The following is a 25,205-nucleotide window of genomic DNA, read 5'->3' as shown; positions in this document are numbered from 1 at the left end:
GCCGGGCGGCGCGGGGCGATGCTAGCGACCCACCCGAAAGGCGGGCCAGGGCGGCCGGCCGCTCTTCCCCGGCATCGCCGCGGCTGCGGAGAGCAGCCCCGCAGTGTCACGGTGCCGCGGCGGCAGGGCGAGAGCGGGGCAGGGCGAGGGGGACACGGCGCTCGCAGCCCCGGGTGGCCGGGTCGGCAGCGGGGGCTCCGGGGCCCTCCTGGCCGGGCCGGCCCCTGCGCGCGTCCCGCCGGCCCGTGTGGCAAAGGTCGGTGATGGGCGGGGTGAGACCGCCGAGTGGAGAAGGAGCGCGGGCGCCGGGAGCTGTGTGCTCTCCGTATTGCGGGTCCCCCGGCGGGCTGTGCCCCGGGCGGCCTCTGCAGCTCTTGGGGGGAACGCGGCGCCTGCCTACTGCGGGTCTGCCAGTGGCAGCCCCGCCGAGGGAGGCTGCAGGGCCGGGAAGCGGTGGAGGTGGCTTTGTGGAGCTTCTGACGGCCCAAACGAGTGGTGCGGCTGGAAGAGTTTGGCAGTGTCGCCCAGCTTTCGGAGGGGTTTTTATGGGTGAAAAGTCTGGCAGTGCCACCCGGCTTTCAGGGAGATTTTAAGGGCCATCACTGTAAAGATAGGAGGATTTCTCCCCTGTACGTCAACTAGTTTTTGAAGTGGAAACGAGCTGAACACCATCTTACTAAGGACAGCTGGGCAAAGAGAATGCATCAAGTTACTTAGATGAAGAGGCTTTTCCATAGGGCATAATTTTGGCACACCTTATTACATTTTCTCCTGGTTATTATTTGGAGAGCCTCATTCGCATTGTTTCTCCTGTGGAGAAGTGCTGCTATAAATGCTTCATTACTTGCTGTCTGATGGGTCTCTTTCAGATGACTTTTCTGCTAACTTCAAGTTTGGCTGGACCATGCCTATTTCATTGCAAATTTGTTCAGAAGAGAGTTATTATCTTGGAATTCCACCCAGTTATTTATAAGCTGTGATCAGAACTGTGCTTACATATACATGTGTGTTTTTATCAATGCATGCAGTATTTGAAAGATCTCTGGATTTTTCTCACCTCGTTCAAAACCAAAATATTTTTGTGAGTTTTGCATACCAAGTGCTAAGGGCCTTGCTTTGAAAATCTGACTATACAACTGGAGGAGTGTGTATATCTGTCTGTGTTTTTGTGTGTACAATTGCTTTTTCGCATTGTCCTGTCAGGTACTCTTGTATGAGTTGACGTACTGACTTCAGATTTACAGAAGTGGTTAAGAAATATTCCCCTCTCATCATCTTCAATGACTGTAGTTAGAATTGAAGAGTGTCATGTGATTCTACAGGTGAAACATTCTGAAATTAAATTTCTCTGAGAGCCACAGAGTATGACAGTGCGGGAGCTGTGGGGACAATTGACCCCAATTCCCCTAATAGGAATTCCCAGTGAGAGAGGGACAGGCTCCCAACACCTCCTGTGTCCTTGGCCTTCTCTGTTTGCTACACTGTAATTAACAGTCCTAAACTCAGGGGAGCTCTATAATATCGTCAAAGAGACTCTTCGTAGTAATTCCAAAAGCCTGGGACCAAATTACATTTTGCAAGTAAGTATGTATCTGCAGCGTTTTCAGTATTTCTCAAAGGTGAAGTAAGGAACAGTGAAACCCTTGTAAAGATGGAGTTGAATGATATATTATTGTTTTACTACAGCTTGAGGAAGGTTTGTAATATACCTAGAGTCCTCAAACCCTTCATAATTAAATTTACATATTTATTCTTTTTTAATATGCCCTGGGAAATTGGTCTGAGGTTTGTTAATCTAGTTTGTTTGGAAGAACAATTTAGCATTTGTGAGCAGAACAGTAGCACATCATATTGAAAGAAGAAAATAGGCTTTTCAGAAATGTATGATGAGGGAGGAGTGGAAGTAATAAATGCAGCAAGCTGTGAAAATGTGCTGTGAAAGCTGTCCAGCTGTGCTGCAAAGTACCTGATATTCCTACACTATCATATGGAGTCGTGATTTTTGCTCATCATTATCAGAGTCATATTCAGAATCCAATTGAAATATGCTTATCTTTACTAGTACTCTTACTAAGCTGAAAAGTTTTCGCGATTATTTGTGTGTGTCTCTGACAAGAGACAGAAACAGACAGAAACCCCTCAGAATTCCAAACACTTCTTCTTTCAAGTGTAATTATTTTAGGCTATATTTTAAGCATTCAACCCTTTGCCCGTCCTTTCCATTTTCAAAAATACTGGAATTTCTTTTATAGCAGTGTGTGTGGGGTTATAATTTAAAATCTGTACACAAACCATCTTAAGTGTCATGTCTTTTGGGTGAAAACACCTGAATGTATATTCAAAGAAAACAAAATTTGAGGCTCAAGTAGTTATTTTCCTTGCCTTAGAAGAGAGTTGATCTCAGACCCCCAAGGTGATGTGGAGAGATCTGTAACCAGGAGAGCAGCAGCCTCACGCAAATACCTGCAAAGGAAAGTGTGTCTTGCGTCTTTTTACTCTGCTAGCCTAACTGAGCCCAAAGCAACTGAGCTAACAAAGGCATTTTAAAAGTCAACTTGCTTCAAGTGCTTCTTCAGCCCTTTATATAGAAGGTTACATTGTTTCCAGATTGTACAATCAAGGCAAAATAAAACAGAAATATCCCTGAAAATTACTCACGCTGAAACAGATGTGCAAAGGGCAATTGCATATGGAGAGTTTAAGTCACACTTCACAGGTTTCTCATAGAGCATTTATTTTTGGTCATCACTTTGTTTCCAAAAGGTCACTGCTGCAACGCCGACAGACCAGTCATGAAAGTAAAAGGCTGATTATGTGTAAATACTTGCTCATTAGTCTGCATGTTATAGCCTGATAGCTTGTAGTACTGTGCAGTTCTTCAGCAGAACAGCCTTTTTCTTACAGTGGAAATAAAAGTTTAGGTGATTTGTGTACATATGGTCCAAGGCACTGAGTTGCAGTAGCATGCTATACTAGAGCCAAGATTGTTTTACGTTCTCAGAAATTATACACAAATAAGTTGGAATTTTTTTATACTTGTAATTTTGAAATCTATTAGCACTTTTTTTTTTTTTTTTAGCAGCTTCAGGTCTGGGAGGCATTATTTTGAAAGATTCAGTTTACCTAAATTTGTAGGTTACGAGTACTTTTTTAAATCGCTGAATGAACTGTCTGTCACTTCCTAAACAGATTCAGAACTTCAGATACTCTCTGAGCCTGTCTGTGATTTGAAGGCGGGCTTTTCTCAACAGCACATGTGTGGGACACTGAAATTGTTCAGGTATTCATGAGGAAATGTGAGAAATTCAATATTTAGATTGATACAGAAGGAGGAAGCTAGTGGAGACTGTGAATGGCAGGTGTCCTTTCTTCAGCCCACCGCAGATCACGTTCATCAGGGCTGTGCCAGTGCAGTCTCGGTGTGAGGCAGCGATAAACACTTTTGTGCTTGTGCTCTGTCATTACCTTCCTCCATCGTTCTTCTCTTCACATATGTGCGTGGTCCTCACGCTGTACACCTCAGACACCACGAGAAAGGGAGCTTGTTGCCGGCCCGGGAGCCGGGCTGGGCGGCGCAGGGGCGGCGGGAGCTGTCCGAGGTGGCACAGGGAGAGCCGGGACCAGGCGGCCAGAGAACGTGCAAAAACTCGAGCTGCAGCAAGCGGTGGCGTAAGGCAGGGATGGAGTGACTGAGAGAGGGCGGGGACCACGTATTGATGCTCGAGCACGCTAAATACCTGACTTTTCCACCTCTGAAGTGAATTTATTCAGTCTCTGCAGGATCAGACGCTTTGCTTGTGCAATTCCATTGTTGAAAGATTTGGGCTGGCAGCAGACCTCCTTTTCTCCCCGTATTTGAGAGTGAGATTAAAGTATGCATAGTTCCTGTTGTAACACCAGCAGTGCAGAAACTTTGAGTATTGTGGCTATAATTATTTGTCAGGATTTGATAAGCGCAACAGCCACTGAAGCTTCTGTTTTGTGTTTTATGATATCCTCCTAGCAGTTTATATGCCAAAAATTTATCTTTAATGTTAATGGAAGTTATTCTTTTACATTATAATATTAAGTAGTAATATCTCACTATAGGACTATTTCTTTGTTTCTAGACAAGTCAGGTGCATTCACACCTGCTAAATGAAAGGCTGTGCTCCCTCTGTAATCAGTCACAAGGGGGTTCGACAGCTGGTTTTAAGACACAAGGGGATTTGACAGCTGTTTTTAAAAGCAATACCTCTGCATTACTGGAAGTCCACCAGTGCATTCTTACAAGAATGAATGTCTCATAGGGTGAAGACAACAACAGAGCAATTAGTAACCTCTCAGTCTAGTGATGGCCTTTCCCTATGCAGAAGGCCACCCTGAATCCACGGATCTCACCATATTCCAAAAAGTTTCTTTTGCAAATGTAGCCTGCAGCCTCTAAACCGCATAGACCTATAAAGTCTCTCTCACAGTAAGTTCCTTCTGTCTCTGGCAAATGTAATTTAAAAATCAAAAGCCCATTCTTGATACGAAGTAAGGTTTCACCATTTTCCATTTCTCCCTCCTTGTACTCTTATCAAAAAGTGGCCTGTTAGCATAGTTCAGGTTGTCTTCAGTACCATTTCTTGTTCCTTACACAATTCAGTAGTAAGGTTCCAAACAATGAAGCTGATTCATAGTCTCTTGAAATATAGTAGCAAAAACATAGGGAAAGAAGTTAAGGGGAATATAATGAAACAAAAGAATTACTACTTTTTTTCTGACAAGTATAGCTGTAAACCAAGCATTCGATTCCTTTCTTGAATTCTGAAGCATAGCATTTTATTAATTTGGAATTTATAACAAATGAAGGCCAGACACCTTGAATCAACTGTGGTAGCATGGAAATTTAACAGAAGACTCTTTTCTTCCTGGTGTGCCTCAGAAGAGCATAGATGATACTTGTGACGTTTTATGCCTCTCTAGACAGTGATGATTTTTACATCCGTGTTTCTCTGCAACACTTGCCTACAGTTTGATATAGGGTGGGATGTCATCAGAAATATATGAAATATAGCAATTCTGACAAAATGTCTGAATTTAATTTTAAAAATGGGAAGTAAAATGCAGAATGACTAATAATTTAATCTGAGAGGTTCACATACTACTGAGGATCAAAAATGCTCTGAGCCAGGAAGTCAGCCAGTGAAAGAATGCAAAGGTAATTGAAGTTATTGCATGATGCCTCTTTTGGCCTTGAACTGCTTTGAAGCAAAGAAAATTCATCTTTTACTTCTTCTTCTGGCATGTAAAGTTTTCCTGTTTTATTATTTGTTTTAACACAAACTCTGGGTTTCACTTTATGTGAGTGAAGTGAAACTATCACTAGAGCTGAATTTTTTAATCTTTGGAAAGGGTGAGCCTAATGTCAATTTACACTCTACAAAGTCCCCAAACTACCAAAGTCTACCAGTATTTTTTTACATTTGAACCAAGAACACGAATACTAATACCAGCAAAATATTTACTCTGTCCAATTTCCCAATATTATTTAGGGGAAAATAAAACAATGTAATTACATTTTTTTTCTTTTATATATACATGTTAGGAAATGTCTATATTTTTATTTATATATATTATTTATATATTTTATATATTTATTATTTTTCACTTTAGAAACTTTCATCTCCTATACCCCAACAAAAAAGATAATGTTCAGGTTGAGACTATTCATTAATAACAGTTGCACTGTTCAGAAATCTTTATTTTTTTTTTTCCACAAAGGCCTCATAGGATTTGTGCAAGGCATTTGTACTTATAGTCCCACAACATTATCTTGTGCTGTAAGATCACATCTGTATCACAGCTGTATCACATCTGAAGATCAGGGCAGTATTGGAGTTAGCTTTTGAAATTTAGTGGTCCTTTCATGTTTTTGGAATGGCAAACGACCTGGTGTTTCTTAATCTGAGCTAATTTTCTAGGTCATGTATCTGATTTCTCAATGCTTTGATGGCTTCATTAGTTTCAGAATAACAATGTTTCTGCATGTTACTATCTGTCTATCTTTAGTGTCCACTAAATGGCCTGTCCAGCTGCTTATCTCAATTGCAATCATTCCATTGCTCTTCCAACAAGGGGAGAGCTGGAACAGAATGTCCTGTTTACTGTCCTCTTCTCTCATCAAAGAAGCAATAACAAGGGTCAAAATCTGGCAGTTATTTCCAGTTAATAGCCTTTCACCTTTCTTATACCATTGCCAACTATTTAGTTTCTTGTGTGTTTTAGGGGTCTTAAATGAAGATGCATTTTTCCTGATGTGTTCTAGTGAGCTAATATCTCTTGAGCTATCCATGTACAAAGGTGCTTATATAGCTTTGGCACAGCAAGCAAATGTGGAAAGAGAACAGAAGACCAGTGGGCTTTTACAAAGACGAGTGAGAAATTCCTAAATTTTTGTGTGTGGCATTGTGATGGTGCCAATGGTGCTGCAGTGTGTTAGACCACATGAGCAAAACATTAGATACTACAACTGAGGGAGATGAATTTCTGAAATTACTGAGAAAAGGGGTCCAAACAAAAACACTGCTTTATAAAATGTAGTGGATGTGGAGACATGAAGGAAGCAGTAAGACCTATACATGTCTGGATGACTGCATAATTAAAGAAGGCTCACACATCATAGATGAATGAGATGAAGGAGAAGGGTAATGGTTTTAGAGGTGATATCTGAAAGGGGTCACAAGGAAGGTCTGCAAAAGAAGAAAGACAGGTTACTGTTGTCAGGTTATCTTTCAATTTTACTGTAAAACACAGGAATATGAGATAGAAGGATATCCCCTGGGTTATCAAATCTGGCCTCTGCTGCTTCAGGTTACACCGTTGTAGATAAAATTCTGTTACATATCATACTCCATCTTAAAGCTGGATAGGCTATTTGGTGTTGTATATCCTCCTGGGAAGGTATATTCTTCAATCTGATGGTTGAAAGCCTTACGATTTCCACTATAAATGTATTCAGTTTGGCTATGCATCAGATAATTAAAATATTGCTCCATCGCTAGTATTCAACCATTTTCTGTATTTCTACCACTCTCATCCCTGAACAAACCAAGCTCTTTCATGTTCATTCAAAAGGTAGGCTCTTCATTCTTTTAATTACCTTGTGGTCCTCCTTTTTGTGTGTTTGACACTGAATTAGCTTTTCCTGAAACCTTAACACTATTTCCCAACAGAACAGGTGCTTTCACCATGATATATCCAAATTCATGAAGAAATGGAGGTTGCATAGCTGCTGGGAAAGAATTGTCATTTTCCCCAGATTGTTTAATTTATGACATAATCTTGTTTATAAAAGAAATGAATTTGTTATGTTAAGGTTGTAAGCACAGTCCTTCACAAAGATAAGTCAACAAGTTTGTTAAAAAACTGTGAAAGAAACAAATGTATAATCTGGTACAATTTAGCTTATTTTTACAGTGGTAGATTCTGTACAAGAGTGCTAGCTAGATGAAGCACAATTGTAAGGTTTTTCTTCTTCCTTCAGATGTATATTTTTTCTTGGCTTTCTCTGAAAGAAGTTGCATCTGCACATGGAAAATATTTGGAAGATATGTACAGGTGAAACTCATCTACAGTCTGTTTGGATAAATGACAGGAAAGCCAGAGTCCAATAGGAGACATTGTTAAATAGTCAAACTGGTTAGCCCTCTGTATGTTCAGAGGGAGCACTGATTCAGCATTCAGCAGAGCTGTGGTCACACAGTCACAGGAGAATAGCCACTATTTTTCCCTTTTCCTGTCTGAGTGAGCTAACTGCCCTGGGTTTGATAGGTGTGCCTTGTGCAGGGCTGCGTAGCAAAGAGGCTGCTCTGCTATGCTCTACTGGTGACTGCTACAGGCTACCCGATGTTATTAGCCCTGTTCCAGGCTCCCGCAGCACAAAAAGTAGCAGGAGTTATGTGGGTTTGCTGTTTGCAGTAGCCTTCAAACCTACTGTGAGTAAAGGGAGTACACCCACACTGGAGAAGCTGGTTTTTCCCCCTCTGGCCAGCACTCCACCTTGCCTTCATTCCTGAAGGTCCATCACAGGGAGTCACTGTCTACCTGAACTTTCCTCACGCTGCAGTCAGATGACAGTGTATTGCTTATGTGAAGGAATTTACAACCACTGCACCCTCAGCAGGGTAATCAGAGAGCATCAGGGGGTCTCACCATGGCAGAGCACAAGCGCATCTTCTCTTATAAATTGCTACTAAATATTCTTCCGTAAACCAAGAGTTGATACGGGAACTTCTTTCTGGAAGATTTCTGAGAGCTTTTCTTCACATGTCTTTGTAAGCAATCAGGTAGTCTGGCTAACATAAGCAACCAGAGAGTTAAGACCAGTTGCCATGTAATTATACCCCTGAGACTCTATACCTTAGTGGTTGCCTACAGTTTTCTAAGAACCTTCTTTTTTCAATCAACATCAGTATGTTTGTTGGAAGGTACATTGTCAAGTACAGTGTAAAGCAGTAAAATGTGTAACGTTAGAAAGTATTAAAAATAGTTCAATGAAAGCTGAAATAATATGTTTATAAGCATTAGTAATATATTCTTCTACACCCTCTCTTTTAGTGTTTTATAGTTGGCACTGTATTTTCTTGCAGCTGAGAGACAGCCAGTGATAACAAAACCTCTATGGAGAGAGCAGAGACAAAATTGATTTATAAAATATTACTAAAGGACTGAGAATGTATCAGACTGCACAAATCTTGCCTGCCTGTGCTGCAATTTGACATGTTTATATTGAATATTTTGTATTGTGCTTGAAATCAAGTCAGTGAAGTTTGTTTGCTGGCCTTTTCAGTTCCATCAATCATCTGCTGTGAAGTTAATCCAGTTAAGACCCACCAATATGATAGAAGTAATTGTGTTTTAGTCTGTCATGTGTGTGCAGCATATTATGTGAAATTATGAAGAGCTTAATCACTTAGTTAATAACTTAATAGATATTGCTACAGTACAATTAAATAATACCAGGTTTGAACCATGTGACTTTTTTTTCTTCTTTCAGTGCTGTCAAAGCAAAATTCCTGTCATTCCCACACTGTCTATCAGCATCTGCCAGGGTCACTGACTCTGCTTCAGTGAAAAGGAGTTTCCATGCCATGAAATTTTAAGAAAATAGGAAAAATAAATATTTTCATATTTATTTTTCAGAACACTACATATACTTCAGAGCAGATCATTTTACAAAACAGATTATTAATTCTACAAAAATATATGCTGGATTCTTTTTCTCATTGTCTTTATGGTTCATTCCTAAGGATCATTCACATAATGAAATCAGTGGGAGTTGAGGGTGATTTGCTGTTTCTTCAGTGTCATGGCACTGATGGAGAATTCCCTGTTAATTAGTACTGTGCATCCCAAATCAGTGTTCTCATCCATGAGTACAAATAACATTATGGAGTCCTAACTATTAGATGCCAATTTTATCTGGTTTATATTCTCTTTCAGTGAGAAATAGAAGCTGGGATGTCTGTGTGTGTAATTGTATAAAAAAGGGCTTCAGGGTTTAGCTATCACTTCCTGAAAAATTGTAAATGGTCTCCATGTTGAGTTGCTTGGGGGGCTGTGGAATGGCCAGCACATTTTTACAAGTTTACTATAGCTGTAGTACAGTTTGTGACACACCCCATGTGTGCTAGTATAACTGAGCCTAGAGATTATGCAGATTTTTTGAACCAAGTGTGTCGAGGTTATTTTACTCATTTTCAAATTTGTCATGAACTTCAGCGAGGTACTTGAAGAAAAATGTAGTAGCCCTATAATTGTTTCCATACAAATAATTTACGTTTTTCCTTAGGCAACATTTCAGAAAGAATAGCAACATATAAAGAGACGCTCCAGATCAAGGTCAGATTGCAATAAATTACTGTTCACCAGATACTTAGACACAAAAGTTGTTTTGCAGATAGACAGAAACCTCAACAGAATTGTCTCCCAAGACACATTTTACCTAATTTCTGTGGTGGACTCACTGCACATACATACACAGGCCAGACTGCTTCTGCACCTTATTACACACAGCCATCATCTGCTAGGTCCTGTAAAGCCTCAGGCTTGGCAGATGTGATGGATCTAGTGCTATATACAGTGGAGCCAATTGCGGGTGCTAGCTAACCCCTTGCAGCATTTTTTGCTCCCCTTTCTTTGGGTAACACAACAAGAAATGGCTCCTATACAGAGAAAACATGTATTCCCTCTAGTTTTTTAAGGTGAGACTCCCTGAAAGATGGGTGCCAATGGATTTCACTTGGTGTGCTTATATTCAATGATTCTCTTCTGCTCTGTTTTTCTTCTCTTGTTCTTCTCATCCTCACCCCTCACTTCACTTCATCTGTATTTATCCCCTTTCTTTGAAGGATTTTCTGTCTGTTACCAAGCTTGTTAAAAGCCTTATATGCTACGTGGGAGAACAGTAACAAGGAGTTAGGGCATGTGCTCTTTCATATGGGTTCAGACAAGAGAATTTTCTTTTGGCCTTCATGGTGCATTGCAATCCCAGGGACCCAGACTGCATCTTTCACTTGCTGTGTTGGTGGCTGCTGGGAGAGGAAATGTAGACACCATGCTATACAGCATGTGCTGTACTATGCACAGTTACAAAGATGTATTTTACTTAAAAAATTAAAGACATGAGGTTGTACAGTTTATTCCACTATCACTCTTCACATCTGCCCAATATTGCAGAAATCTGGAGGTTAAGCAGTATATGTCATTGAGCGGTAAGGAAAGGATTGCACTTGTGGTAAAAATCATAACCTAACTTAGGCATGTAGACAAGAAGTAAAAGCCAGGAGAAGAGATGGAAAAAAAATAAAACCAGTTTTTCATGGATGAGAAGGAAGGTGGAGTGATTGAAACAGGAAAGATGAAGAGGGCAAGCAGGAAAAGTGATGTTTTGCTCTTCAAAAAGTAGAAGCAAATTATTCCATAAATTAAAAAAAAATAAAAAAAATAAAAAGAAAGGAGGAATCCTAATATATAGAAGCGGCTTTGCAGACTATAATGTATTTTATGGTTGATGAAAGTCATTGTGCATTTTAATTTCAGAAATAATGGAGTTATCAATAGCATTCATCTAGAAAAATTAAGATTTTTATAAGACTTTCTCTCTTCTTACTTAGGGCTGCTATAATCAATGTGATGTTAAAAGCGGTGGTTACCATGTGAAATATGTTTATGCTGGACCACACTTCTTTCTGTGTGTTATAATTCCCAGAAGAAATTTCCAAGTTGAACTTGGTTATTGAGATGAGGATCAAAAAGCTTCATATATGTCAATTTCCAGTACAAAAGCAAGTTTATTCTGCTAAATTTCTAACCTTCTCTTGTTACTGCTACAAAATACGATTTCTTATATTCCTATGATATATTCAAGCAACATATGCTAGATGCTAACTGCAGTTAAAAGGTAGCTGCATTATACTGTAATTCAGCATACTACACAAGTTAATATGGATATAATGCTCTATCTGGTAAAGAAATTGCATGAATAAGGAATTAAGAGCAATAATGTAATTTCAGGAGATTGTTAGAATGAGGAACTCTATTCTCAGCTATTGTCATTAGATAAATAATATCCTCACCAAAAAAAAAAAAAATCAAACAAAGTAGGTATAAATATAAAGATGGAAAATCTTAAGGAAACCCTGCTATAATTTTGAGACCATGTGGGAAGTTTTTGTAGTGAAATCTAAAGAAGTGGAAAACAGAACCCTCAAGAATGAAAACAGGGGTGAATCTTTCTACCTGCTAGCAATCCTGCTGAATATACAATGATCAGAATTCCATCTGGTCAAATATGACAATCACCATGTAGAATGAAAGGCAGATGGTTAGAACATGTCCTAGTCATACCTGCTCAACATGAAGTGGCATTACACAACTTGCCAAAACATGCAGTTCAGTCTTGCCGCAATTTAAGCAAATGTCTGCTGTAAATTGTGTGAATTGTCTGAAGGCATGGAGCTTACCTGTTTGGTTAGATTCAGCTATTTTCTCTTGTGCTTTCAGGATCAAAATTCTAGCAACTAACTTCAATCCATGTAACTATTTTACAAATGGAATTTTATCTTGCTTGGGCTTATCTAAAAGTGCAAAGTATTTTCAACCTGCCTAATTCAGTCACTAGATTAGAAATAGAGATCATTGTGTCTTATCATTCACTAATCAAGGTTATTTGCATAATATTGCAAATATCTTCAAGGCTATTAAGATTCAAGATTGCTCCAAGGAATTTAAACTGTCCATGTTCTCTGGCAGAAATGACACCTTGATCAGAAATCTTAATAGTTGATTAGAGCAGCTCATTTTCTTGGAAGGTTACCTTGTTCATTTTCCATCTCTATTAACAGGAAAGACTTTTAATCTGCCTTAATTTTCGTTTAGCTTGATTTTGATGATTAAGAGTTCTGACTTGTTCTTTCATTGGATCCAGTTAGAAATTGGATTTCTTGATGTTCAGTTTATTCAGGACTGAAGCATTACAAAGCTCCAATGTGAAACAACAGTTCTAGTGCTTTTTAGACACTGATGAACACATTTCCTATAACAGTCATTTTAATTTGAAAATCATATTGGAATGGAAAATAAAGGTAGTGCTTGTCAAACTGAAGAATTTTGTCTTTTGTCCTATGATTTTTTTCCTTTTGGTAGAACTCTTATCCATTGTTTGTCTCAGAAGTGAGAACTATCTGATAATTCATGTAATCCAAAGATAAGAGGACATATAAAAGTGCCTTGCGTTGTGGCTCAATCACTGAATTTATGTCTGGTATTTGTAGGTCAGATATGTGGTGGAATGAGTGTGAAATATGTGGAGTGTATTTTTGTTGATCAGTTTCCTGGAAGTTATTAAATTAATTTAGTGATTACAGTCACGCTCTTTCCTAATTATGTAGAGCAGCAATTACTGAAAGTGTTGCTACTGGGTAGGCTTATTTTCACCAATAGAAATCATCTCAAGTATTTATGTCACCATCTCTCTTTAGTGTTTGGTAGTGTTTATATAGCATATTGATTTTTTAAATGCCTTCTAGGTCTTCTAGAACTAGTGAAGGCAGGTAAAAAGTCAGTACTAGACTAAACTGATAATCAGAGCACCTAATCAGATTTTCCCAAAGACTTACCTAAAGACATCCTGCAACTTCAGAATTATATGTGTTATTACTTTGCTTATCATCAGAAAAGGAAATATCTTACGTTTGATTTGCTTTACAAGTTCTACCATAGCTGTGTAAATGTGTTTATTGCTTGCTCTATTTGTTCTTCTGCTATTTTTTCACCTTGTCCCACATGTCTCTACTATAAATTACATCTAATTTGTGCCACATTTTTATGTCCCTTTTAGGTATTGGAATTGGAGTTCTGGTACGGGAATATGGAAAACTGTCTAACTTGGATAAGTTCTACTTTTCCTTTCCTGGGGAACTGCTGATGAGAATGCTCAAACTCATAATTCTGCCATTAATCATATCAAGTATGATCACAGGTATGACTGGAAATGTACTGTTAGCTTATGGGATTGTCATTGTGCTTTCTTTCTAAAGGAAATAACCCCTGAAAACAACTTGATGAAACTCTATGAAACTGAGAAATACAGATTTCATACCTTTAGATTAAATTTTTCTTTATATAATGAGAATAGATTTGGAAGGATTAGCACTATTATCTATGACATTATAAAGAGCTATGAGCTAATAACTTTGCAAGTTTATAGATTTTTGTATCTCTCTCTCCCTGTTTCCAGGAGGGGGTTAAGCAGTTGCAAATTGCAAGCCCAAAGCTGCAGCTGCATATTCTGAGGTACAGAGTTAACTGTTGTAAGTAGTCTCATGTTGCCATTTCACAAGCAAGGGAGAGCTGATCTCATAGCCTACTGTCACAAAAAGAGGACATTCCTGACCTACACTTATTTGGTCTGAACAAATTTCCCTGAGGTACCTTGCATGAGCTCTAGTATTCACTGAATCCATCTATGAGTCCATTCAATTCATTGACCTGGCAGAAATAAATTAGGGGAAAATAAATCCACTTGTATTTCCCCAAAACTGAAAACTCCTTTGAACCTAGTGAGTGCGAAGGGAGATTGTGGGGCCAGGAAGGGGTAATGGAAACAAAAGCGAAGTTTCATCTTCTGGGAAAAGCAAGCAAGCTGTTGGCTGGAGCCCTGCCATGCCTGCTAGAATTTGCTAACAGCTCACCTAGTGGGAAAACTTTGGAAAGATTTGGTGGAGAAAGCCCAAAGCAAAGAGACAGAACTGAATGTCAAATAGCTTTTCTTTAGTGAACTTCTCTTTATTCTTTAAGTCTTTGCTGACGGTACAAGGATTGTGACTCTTTTCTTTTAGTTTCTTGCAGTGAATCGAGACACACTGGTCAGTATACTGTCCCTTTTCATCTCCACAAAACTGCTGTTTTGACAACATGGTGTGTTTGTCACAATGTGTCCAGGTGTTTGTTGATTGGTTAGAGGTTAATGAAAATGCATCAGATATTTGACTAAAGAAAGGGAGAGAGCATGTTGTTATCAGAAAATGAAAGGGGAATTTTGATCATGTTGCAAAAGTGCTTTCAAGAATAGGATATTAAATACAAACTTCCAAGCTCCCCAAAATTTGTAGCCAAAAATATCACTAATTGCACAGCAGCACACAGCAAAATGAGTCTATAACAAAGTTCTTAAGGGAAGCTGTTAAGGCCTTTTGAGCACATCTGTAATGTAGAGTGAGAGGAACCCAGTGTTAGAATTGAAATGGAGACTGTCAAGAGCTGCAAGATCAAGAATGGAAAGCTGCCAAGGGTGGAGTGAGAAATGAGGACACAAAATAGTAAAGGGTTGGGTCCAAAGGAATGAAGGGAGATTAAACAGTTGGTGTGTAAAGGAGAGGAGAACCTTAGTCCGTGACAGGAGATCCAGGAAAAGCTGACGAGATAAGACTCAAGATAAGACATTTCTTTTTTTGAACAAGCTTTTATGTGTGAGCGAAGTTTGGCCTATGTCTTCAGAAATAAATTAGAACATTAGAATAATCATGAAATGAATTATTTATTAAATGTATCCATGTCCAGCACTTGCAAGGGGAAACAAGAATTAGCCTGTTAAAAAATATTGTGCTTAATGTGTAATTTTCCAATGTGAGTAAATAGCATTTGTAACTACTAACACAAGCTTGGACTTTACAGATTGCAGATTACAGCCATATACAGAGATGACTGTATAAATGGATCAGCCAAGGTCAGAATCAGAGCATCTCATGATGAGAATGAGATGCTCTGATTCTGACCTTGGCATATCCAATTTCCATAGAAAATAAGGGTATACTTTTTCTACACTTTTATATTGGGGTTTTAGGCAAGGAAAAGGAAACAAGATAGATAAACAGAAGCTGCTTGATAGAGTATGATGGCTTTGCAAAGGAACCATGAATGTCTGTGCATGATGGTTTTCACTACTCACTTGCATCTGTCCTCAGGATGTTGATGAGATGACCTCTTTTAAAATAGCTATGTTAACCTTCCAAGCATCGGAAATGCACATTTGAAATGAATAAATAAACCTGTGAATGATCACACAGCATACTAGTCATTTTTCTTCTTTTACACAGTCATATAGAATGACTGAGGTTGGAAGGGATCTCTTGAAACCATCTAGTCCAATGGCCCTGCTCATGCAGGGTCAGCTAGAGCAGTGTCTTCCTGTTCAGATTAAATTTCATTAAATTTTTTGCTATTGTCTCATGTCTTGTCTCTGGGCACCACTGCTAAGAGCCTGGCTCTGTAATCTTTCCCACCTATCAGCAATTTATACACATGAATAAGATCCCTCTGAGCATTCTCTTCTCCAGACTGAACAGTCCCTCCTCTCCCAGCTGTCCTCATGTGAGAGATGCTCCAATACCCTCATCAGAGTTGTGGCCCTTCACTGGACTCAGCCCAGTAAGTCCATCCCTTTCTTGTACTGGGGAATCCAGAACTAGACCCAGTACTCTAGGTGTGGCCTCATAGATGTTGTGTTTAGAGAGATCACCTCCCTCCACATGCTGACAGAGCTTGTCACAGTGCTGCCTAGGAGGCTACTGGCCTTTGCTATGAGATCTTACTGTCTCAGGGTCAGCTTGTTGTTTACCAGGACTCTCAGATCCTTCTCTGCAGAGCTGTTCTCCAGCCAGTTAACCTCCAGCATGTACTGTTGCCTTGCATTATTCCTGCCCAGATGTAGAGCTCTGCTTGTTGAACTTCATGAGATTTCTCTCAGACAAATTCTCCAGCCCATCCAGGTGCTGTTGAGTGACTGTATAACCATCTCATACCTCAGCCACTCCTTCTAATTTTGTCTTGGTGATTCTTGCACAAACTGTCACCTGTAACCAAAATCTAGTATTTTGACATAATATACATTTACAAAAGGCATCAAAACTTCCTAGATGCCTTTGGACTCAGCACCACAATCTGATTACAGTTATGTACCAAGTGAGCCATTGTAATTCTCTCTGGTGCACACACTTAACCTGCAGCAAAGGCACAATAACAGAACAACATTTTTCTGTCATGGTGAGCTAATTGCATCCCCTTAACTTGTAAACTAAAAAGACGTTTACTCCGGACCAGCTGAAGTGTCATTGCTACTTTTACTGCAATAACTTTGTATGTATTGCAGCCCCAAGTGTCTGCCACAGAGCATGTGAACACATACACGGGTCTGACAGCTGTTATCATCAGATACAGGCCCTATAGGGGTCTGTTTAATACATATATTCCAAGGAGGTGGACATCCTCAAAACACATCTGGTCCCACCAAAGACAACCAGCCAGTATGCAGATTATGGTGCTTTCCTTGCACATCCTACATTTAATCAATAAAGACGAAGTTTCTTTGGAGGAAAATACTTTTGGGTCTTATTCTAGAAAAGGTACCGCCAAATGCAGAAATATGTGGCTTTGCCACTAACAGTATGCAAACAGTGAGCTGTCTTGTTTACAATCATAGCTGAAGACACATCCTGGATCTTCCTTGAATTTCCATCCCCTTCTTTGTTTGCTTCTTTACAGTAATTTTTGAAAGTGTGAATTTTGCTTTTGATATGAAAATTAGGAATTACAAAGAGGTCATGTGGTCTAACTTGACTTTAGTAAAATTTTTGACACTGTCTCCCATAACATCGATCCTGTGTTCTATCAGTTCTGTGGGGATAACGGCACAGTGCGACAAACTGAAACCTGTCTGAATGGGCAGACACAAAAGGTTGCAATCACCAGCACAAATCTCGTTGGAGACAAGTCAGTAGTGATGTACCTCAGGGTTCAATTCTGCGGCCAATAGTGTTTAACGTTTTATCCATGACGATGATGGAGCTGACTGCTCCCTCAACAAGTTCACAGGCTTGTTCAGTCTGCAGAAGAGAAGGTTACAGGGGGGACCTTGTTCCAGCTTTCCAGCGCCTGAAGTGGCCTACAAGAGAGCTGGAGGGAGTCTTTTTACATGGGCACCTAGTGCTAAGACAAGGGGGCATGGCTTTAAACTGAAAAAAAGTAGGTTTATATTAGATAGCGAAAAGAAATTCTTTGCTGTGAGGGTTGTGAGGCACTGGAACAGGTTATTCCATGAAGATGTGTTTGCCCTGTCCCCAGAAATGTCCAGAGTCATGTTGGATGGGCTCTGAGCAACCTGTCTGGTGGAAGGTGTCCCTGCCTTTGGCAGATGGGTTGGAACTAGATGATCTTTAAGTTCCCTTCCAACCCAAACCATTCTATGATTCTATGATACAAAATATGTCACCAAGACATTTTTGAAAATGCAGTCTGTAGTTTTCTTTTTTAGGATCAGAATGTTTTAAAAGGTAATGTCACATCCTGAAAAGAATCAGCTTATGCTTTAGAGACGGGAGCTGTGCACAAGTGCATGTCCCATGACCAGATTCCAATCTGTTTGGGCATAATGATGTAAATCAAGCCCACAGCAAAGAGAGTGGAGGTTGCAATAGCTCCTTGAGATTTCAGGATTTTCTGGAAAATTAAAGTCTTAGTAGTTTTAACTTGTTGGAATAAATTCCATATTAGTGAAAAAACTCTCACAGATTTCCTCAATTAAATCAGGAATATGCTTCTTGCTTCTCCTTGGAGCTCTAATTAGAGCAGGAACACCCTTACCTCTGTCTATTTTCAGATTCAAAAGGCAAAATTCTCCCTCTGGTTAAACGGAGGGCTTTGTAGAATATGGTTTTCATTCACAAACCCAGTTCCTCTGAGTGTAAGAGAGGAACAGTATTGTTAACACACTTATGTAGTGTACAAGTTGCAATTTGTGGAATTTTTCCACTAACCTGCCTGGCAGCATAACTGTAGCCTAGTAAAAAACTGACATAAGCACTAAGCATATATTTGTTTTGAAAAAATTGGAAATTTCTGTTAGTAGGACCTTGCTTTAGGTATGGAATAGTCTGTGTAGTACTCTGCCTCAGAGCCAGATTTCAATTGTTCTCTTCTTCTCATAATCATTTTAATGGATTCAGGCGTAAACTTATTTACTCTGACCCAAAAGTCCACCATTGATGATTCAGTTCAAAATATAGAGCTCTTTTGGCTACCCATGAGATTTCTATCCCTCAAATTAGTTAATAGCGCACTAATGCATCATTCATGTCAAGAAATGATTTGTATTTTCTGTCACCTGCTGTAGTGTTACTCAAGATCATTGTTATGATATCAGAACTACAGCTGTACTGAGTGTAAGATTCCACACCCCAAATCCACTTATTTTGAAATAATGCTCTAATAGAAGAAATATTAGATAAATACAAAGAATATGTTTTTTTAGTTGCCCTGTAGGGAGAAGGAATGAGAGGAATCTCTTGTATGCTTCAGAGCAGTTTTGAGACTTAAATCTAATCATTTTGGGAGTACTTAAAACATATAAAATATCTTTGAAAGTCCTGGAAGTTCACAACTCTAATTTCATTCTGAGAATGGAAATTCTCTGGAGTTGTGCAGTTTCATCAAGAATGCATACTGGGCAGACTAGTCCCCTTTAATCACTTAAAGCTTTCTTTTTCATTAAGTGAGATTCACACAGTGTGCAACGGCAGTAAATGTTTGCAAATCTGTTTTCTGTCAGGATCACAGCAGAACTTAGGTTGGAGACAACTGTCAAGTTTCCTGAACTGTTGTTCCCTTGTACTTGGGTACAAGCTGAGGAAACTTACATGCCCAGTCTGAAGATAACTAATCCACATAAAGTGTCTGGCTTTATGTCCTGCGCCTCAGTTCCCTGTTTATAGCTAATATCAGGAGATCTGGTTCTCAACGCAACACCCCCAGACATCCGGACACTATGAGAATACAATGGCTCTGCTTCCCATCTCTCTTCAATCAGTCCTTCTCACATGGGATTATTTCATGCTGCCTGCATTTTCAAGCTACAAGCCATGGATCTTGATGTGGAGGTCTTTCTTCAGGGCTAGAATGTGTTCTGTCAAAAAATTTATATCACATATCTGATAAATGAGCTTTCTTTGATGATGTTTCCAGAGTTACCCATAAATGCCAGAAATGTTAGCTTTGTGTTAAAAGATGTGATATATAGCACAGCAGGTCCATGTCTCAGGTCTCAGTATTAATGGCATTATTTTATCACCTATTCAATGTCTGTTTCAAGTTCTGTAATAATCTCTCCCTCATGTCTTATATTTCCTCCCTGACAAAATATTAATACATCTTTTTCTTATGTTTCTGACCTTCCCTGCACTTTCATCCTTCACAGACAACTTCAAAGAAACTAGAACAGGTGCATGGGAGTTTCCTGTAGTGTGAATTTGTGCAGGCTCAGCTGTGGGGAACACCAAAATTTCCTAAAGCAATTGATAAGGCATTTGAAGGGACCCACAGCATACTTCAGGAACAGTGGAAAAAAAGACAGTATCAATTACCTCTCTCAGGGCAGCTGTATGTGAGCTATAAATACAATGTCTCCTGAGCTGTGAGTCTGGCAATATCAAGTTTTCATGACTATAGGAATAAACTCTTGCTTTACTCCAGAACTTGCTTTGACTACTGGTCCACTGCAGTCTGAAGCATCATGCCAGGACCATTTTTCCCAATGCCAAATATACCCTCTTACTTGCACTTGTTACCAATAGTACAAAGATAATGATTCCACCACAAATCTGTTCTGACAACTGCTTGAGAGAGAAAAATATCCCAGTGGATTACCTGGGCCATGTGACTTTTCCCATTTGCAGAGTCTGCTGTTTTCCCTGTGTAAAGAGTATGTTAGATTGTGACTGACAAATGGATGTGTTGACTAGGTTATTTGTCCTTTTCAGTTGTTCAAAATTAAAGTGTGAGTTTCCTGCCTTGGGTCTGTGTTGGATCTGTGTCTGGAAACGTATTAATTTGTTTTATCACAGTGCCAAAGGATTTGGAGAATGAAAACAAAACATACAAAATGGGATACAAAAGAGCTAGAATGAATGAGAAAAAAAATTGAATTAGAGTATTAATCAGATTATTCCTATTTCTCATGTTTATCTTTGAAAATCAGAACAGTTCAGATTTAAACAACTACTTGTGTTTTTATTTTGCCCACTCTATTTATAATTTAAGTTAGAACACACTAAGACTGTGCTGATGCAATGCTAGTTGCATTTTATATATACATTATATGTACATATATTTACAGTACTGTAAAGGACTACAGATAAGGTAATGGCAGGAGGACAAATCTGGGTTTTTTTCCTATAATGCAGGACTCCAAATCCATTTTTCTCTGATATCATCAATCCTGGCATGGCAGCTGCCTCAGCAGTTTCCATTTCTACAAGATCAAGAAGGGCAGCTGTTGGGAGATGCTCCATTACTGAGGCATCCTTAACAGGCCCTGTGCATCATCAGCACAGTCCTTGGGAAAGTACTGGTCTAGCTTAAGATACTCAGGGACTGTCTTCTGAAATACCTGCATGTTCTTTGCATGCTTTGCTGTTTCTTAAGACAAAGGAACTCCCAAGAAAATCAGATCCATTGTATAGTATTAGTAAACTAGTTACCTGGGCTCAGATGGGAGACTCATCTCTTCCCTCTGTATCATTAATTGTGTGAATGTCAGAAAATGTTACAGCACTGTTAACGAGATTTGCCTTTGGTTGTACTGAGGGATGCTGGAAGTTCTGTCCCTGCTGTCCATGTGCAGTCATTGAGGCAGGCAGGACAGCAGAGTCATGGGCTATTAATGGACAAGGCTTTGTGCCCATGTTCTTCAGATTACTTCTGTCACAGTCATCTACTCCTTTCTCATCAATATCAGTTGACCTTATACAACTGAGACAGCCCTTAGATTATTTAAAGTTTTAAATTGTAGTAATAAAACTTTGAAGTGCACTTCTGGTTCATGGAGCATGATTACCACCAGCTCTCAAGGGCAAAGAGCCCCAACACAACAGCCATTTTGTGGCACCAGCTGTCACTGCCTCGTGTCCTAGCTGTATCACTGAGGGCACGGCTGGTGGCACCACTGTGGATGGGTCAAAAGCCAGTTGGTGTCTTCTGCTCTTCTCTTGTGGAGCTCAGGACATAAACAACTGTTCTACTATATAAACCAGATTGCATTCACCTTTTTCACTCCATTTCCCTGTGTGTAGATATCACATAGATTAAAAATGCAATGTCATGTTAAAGGGCTTTTTTAATAGCTTGGAAGCTAAACCTTGTCAACTTTTACATTTTTATACTTACACATTTTGCTGCCAATAATTTTGAGGGAATTCAAGTCCTTTCAATACTACAGGTTTTCTGTATTCACTTCATACATGTTTCACCAGCAACAGTGCAGGGGCTATATTTCTGCTCCATCCTTGAACTGAATCTGAATCTTGTTAGCCTGTCCGTCTTGGCAGATTGATGTGTCATCTTCCTTTCTTATAAGTTTTTATTATATTCCAACCAAGGAACATCATCCCTTCTGAAAAGGCATTCACTTCAGATGATATAACCTCTAGGAGCTTTCTAGAGGAAAAATTAAAATGTTCCTAGAAGTTTGGAAATAACATGAATAGAAGGCAGTATTAATACCCTCTTTCTCGGCATGTCTCCAATAAGCTCTGTAGGGAAAGATCATAATAAAATGGTTGTGCCTACTGCCAAGAAGACAACACAATAGTCTCTTAGCAAACTGATATCCAGGGTCAGACATTTTTCTTTAAATCTTACCTGAAATTCCTTCTGGTTTATAATGATTTTAACCTTTTCATTGCCATAAACTGTTAATCTCCCATTCCATTCTTTCTACCTGGCATTTGGAAAGGTTCATTACAACTGTATTTTCAACCACATCCTAAATGATCCAAGACATCTCTCAGTATTTGGACTGTTGTAACTATTGTTGCATTCCATACCTTAGTCTGCTTGTTGGGGTTTTTTCAAATAACCTTTTTCCAATGCCTCTCCGAAGTTAAAAGACCAATATTTGACATGCTAATCCATGATCTAATTGAAGTCTCATTAGATCATGTAAGTAGAAACTGAGAACTTCCTGATTTTAATTTTTTGGCGATATTTAAATAGCATGAACAGATGCTTACGCATTACCTGCATGCATCTATCTCTCTTTCCCACTCTCTCTCTCCCACTGCCCCCCTGCCATGTGCTAGTTTTTTTCATTTCATTTGTAAGACATTCTTCTGTTGCATTTACACAATATACTAGTAGAATAACAATAATTTGTTCCAAAGAAGAGCAATTAATTAAATTTCTATCAAGTCTGTTGAAAAGGTACTTGCTACAAGCTGCCATAGAAATCCTTTTCCTTTACAGTAAGTAGCAATGCCATTTGATTAGAAGAGATAACTGCTGTTATAGAAGAATTGACAGAATAGGAACAGAAGACTTCTAGTAAAAATATTAAAGACCGTACATCATGAAAAGTCTCATTTGAGAGACTGCATATCACTGTGTTTGGGGCTTCCATTTGCCATAGCTTTTTCATTATCTGATCTTCTCAGCCGACATCTGACTTGGAACTGTCCTCCAATAACACTTAGCTATAGAGGTCCTTCAGTTAGCTGGGGAAAGACCAGTTGCAAAAAGTCCTTCTGAGCCCCCTGACACAGTACACCTGAGGAAAAAATAAAATTATGAGATGCATGTCAAGGGAAAGATGTTTGAGAATGATCTACAGGTAATCTGAGTCCTTTGTCTCAGATGAGCAGTGGATTCGTGGATAACATCATGCTGTGTGAAGTCCAGCGTGTGGGTGGTATTTCAGTAGACAGTTGTGAATTACTTATTTGGTCCTGATAATCTTGTTCATACACAAGGAATGTGGTATTGCGTTTCCCAGAGAGTTCCACAGAGCATCAGAGAAAAAAAAAGGAAATATTCACTGTTCAGCTTTTGGAAGAAGCAACAGAAATTGCTGTTGAACCTAGTTTGGAAACTAAAATTTCAGGGAGAATATGAAGAAAATGAGCTTTCAGGAGATTCATGACAGTCAGGGCAAATTTGTACTACAAAATCATGCAAATAAAAGGGCAAAATGAGAGATAAAGGGCTCAGAGTCTGAAATGGGAAGAGGAAAAAATCACAGATGACTCAAAAATGGCTTCAGTAAAACATAGGCTCTGAATTCACCTGTGTTACAGTGCTTCCCCCACCGCAGTTTTTGTCTGAATTGTATACAGAAGGACTTTCCCTTCAAAAGTGAGCACAGACTAAGGACAAAAGGAAATACTGGGCCAAGGACAAAAGGATGGAGGGCAACTGGCTTAGGAATCCTTTCTTTTGAGAAGCCCTGAGAAAAACATTCTTCTGAATTTATGTTAGAACTTAAACCCAAGTTTATAGGACAGCAGAAAGGACCTTTCTCTGTAGTGAAAAAGAAACTCTCTTGTTTGTGTCTACCACCCAACTATTAAATAATGACAAAATTTACATGGAAATATGGTGAAATCTAGTCTTACATGTGTGAGATATCTTCCTTTCCTAGCAGTAGCTGATTAGAGTTGGTATAGCTCATGGAACAAGAATGCAATTTTGGATTCTCTTAGATACATAGAGGAATAAGAAAATAAGCGATAAGCTTGCTACACACTGCTTGTGCAAGCAATAAGCTTGCTCAGCCCTGGAGCTAGAATTTGGTGTTCACTCCTCAGATAAAAAGCATGTCTGTCTTCTGAAGGTACAGGCCAAATACTGATTTAGTATTGGTAGTGTTTCTCATTGCAAGTAGAAGAAAAGTATGGCAACTAATTAAAATTTTTCACTTGTGTCTGAGAAAGATTGTTTTTATAGCCTGACCACCAGCTCTGTGATGACCAGTGGATTAAATGAGAACTCTCAGTACTAGGTAAATGACATTCCAAAACCACTTTGGAACAGAGGTCATACCACAGTCAGATGCAGCTGAAATTTTGATACTGCTCATGTCTTAAATTAGAAATGATCCCAGCTCCATCTTTTAAAGCCAAGAGACTTCATGCATTTCAGGCAGCTGTCCATTTATCAAAAACACTGTTTCAGTATTGGTTTGGGTTTTTCTTCCCTAGTATTTTTTAAAGAATAAATATTACCTTTTTGCAATGACACATAACATAGTGCATCCCAGCAATAAAGTAACTTTTCTATTTTTATATAAAACATTGTAGTCCCCTTAGAAGGATTGCCTATTGAAATTTTCTATAGGCATGTTAAGAGTCTCCTATGGTATTCTATTTTCATATGTCTTATGCAACATTCTGTAAAAAAGTTTTGATCTCATGGATGTTCACCAATCATATAATTGCTATGATGTAGTGACTGCATACTTCAGCCAGAAGATCCGAAACGGACATGAAGAAATAAAGCGTGAAAGAAATATCTAGTGACCAGAGAAATTCCTCCATTAAAGCAATACGGTTGCTGGCAGTTCGGAGGAGTTTCAGAACTGCATTTTGCCTTTGAATCAGCATCATGGTCATAGCTGAGAAGGTGTAAAAGCCGTACAGGTCTGCTCTTCAGGAACTTCTGTTGTTATATTTTTGTTACAATAGGAAATTAGATAGGGAATTAGATATCAGAAGCCTGAGAGTACTGTGTACAGTTGATGTGCACCATACTTAAGGTGTTTTTCCTCAGAAATCAATTAGCTTCTGAAACTAATAGAGAAATTCACCATGTGGCTGACAGTAGTGTGAACTTGGAAGAACCTTTAGCCAGACTCATTC

At 39.1% G+C, this 25,205-nt stretch overlaps 1 protein-coding gene across 1 annotated transcript in view; it reads left to right on the top strand.

The window, feature by feature from the left end:
- Positions 1-25,205, top strand: part of SLC1A1 (solute carrier family 1 member 1) — a 51,390-nt gene that overhangs the window by 586 nt on the left and 25,599 nt on the right. Inside the window, exon 2 of the mRNA XM_042012961.1 lies at positions 13,367-13,507. Coding sequence (XP_041868895.1) covers positions 13,367-13,507 — 141 coding nt within the window. The remainder of the gene's footprint in view (positions 1-13,366; positions 13,508-25,205) is intronic.

The sequence above is a fragment of the Corvus kubaryi genome, unplaced genomic scaffold, assembly GCF_017639235.1.
Source record: "Corvus kubaryi isolate FWS band 111438036 unplaced genomic scaffold, C.kubaryi_AGA036_p1.0 split1-37296, whole genome shotgun sequence".
In the NCBI taxonomy this organism is placed as follows: domain Eukaryota; kingdom Metazoa; phylum Chordata; class Aves; order Passeriformes; family Corvidae; genus Corvus; species Corvus kubaryi.
Note: the sequence above shows the minus strand (reverse complement) of the source record. Positions and strands in the feature narration are given on the sequence as shown.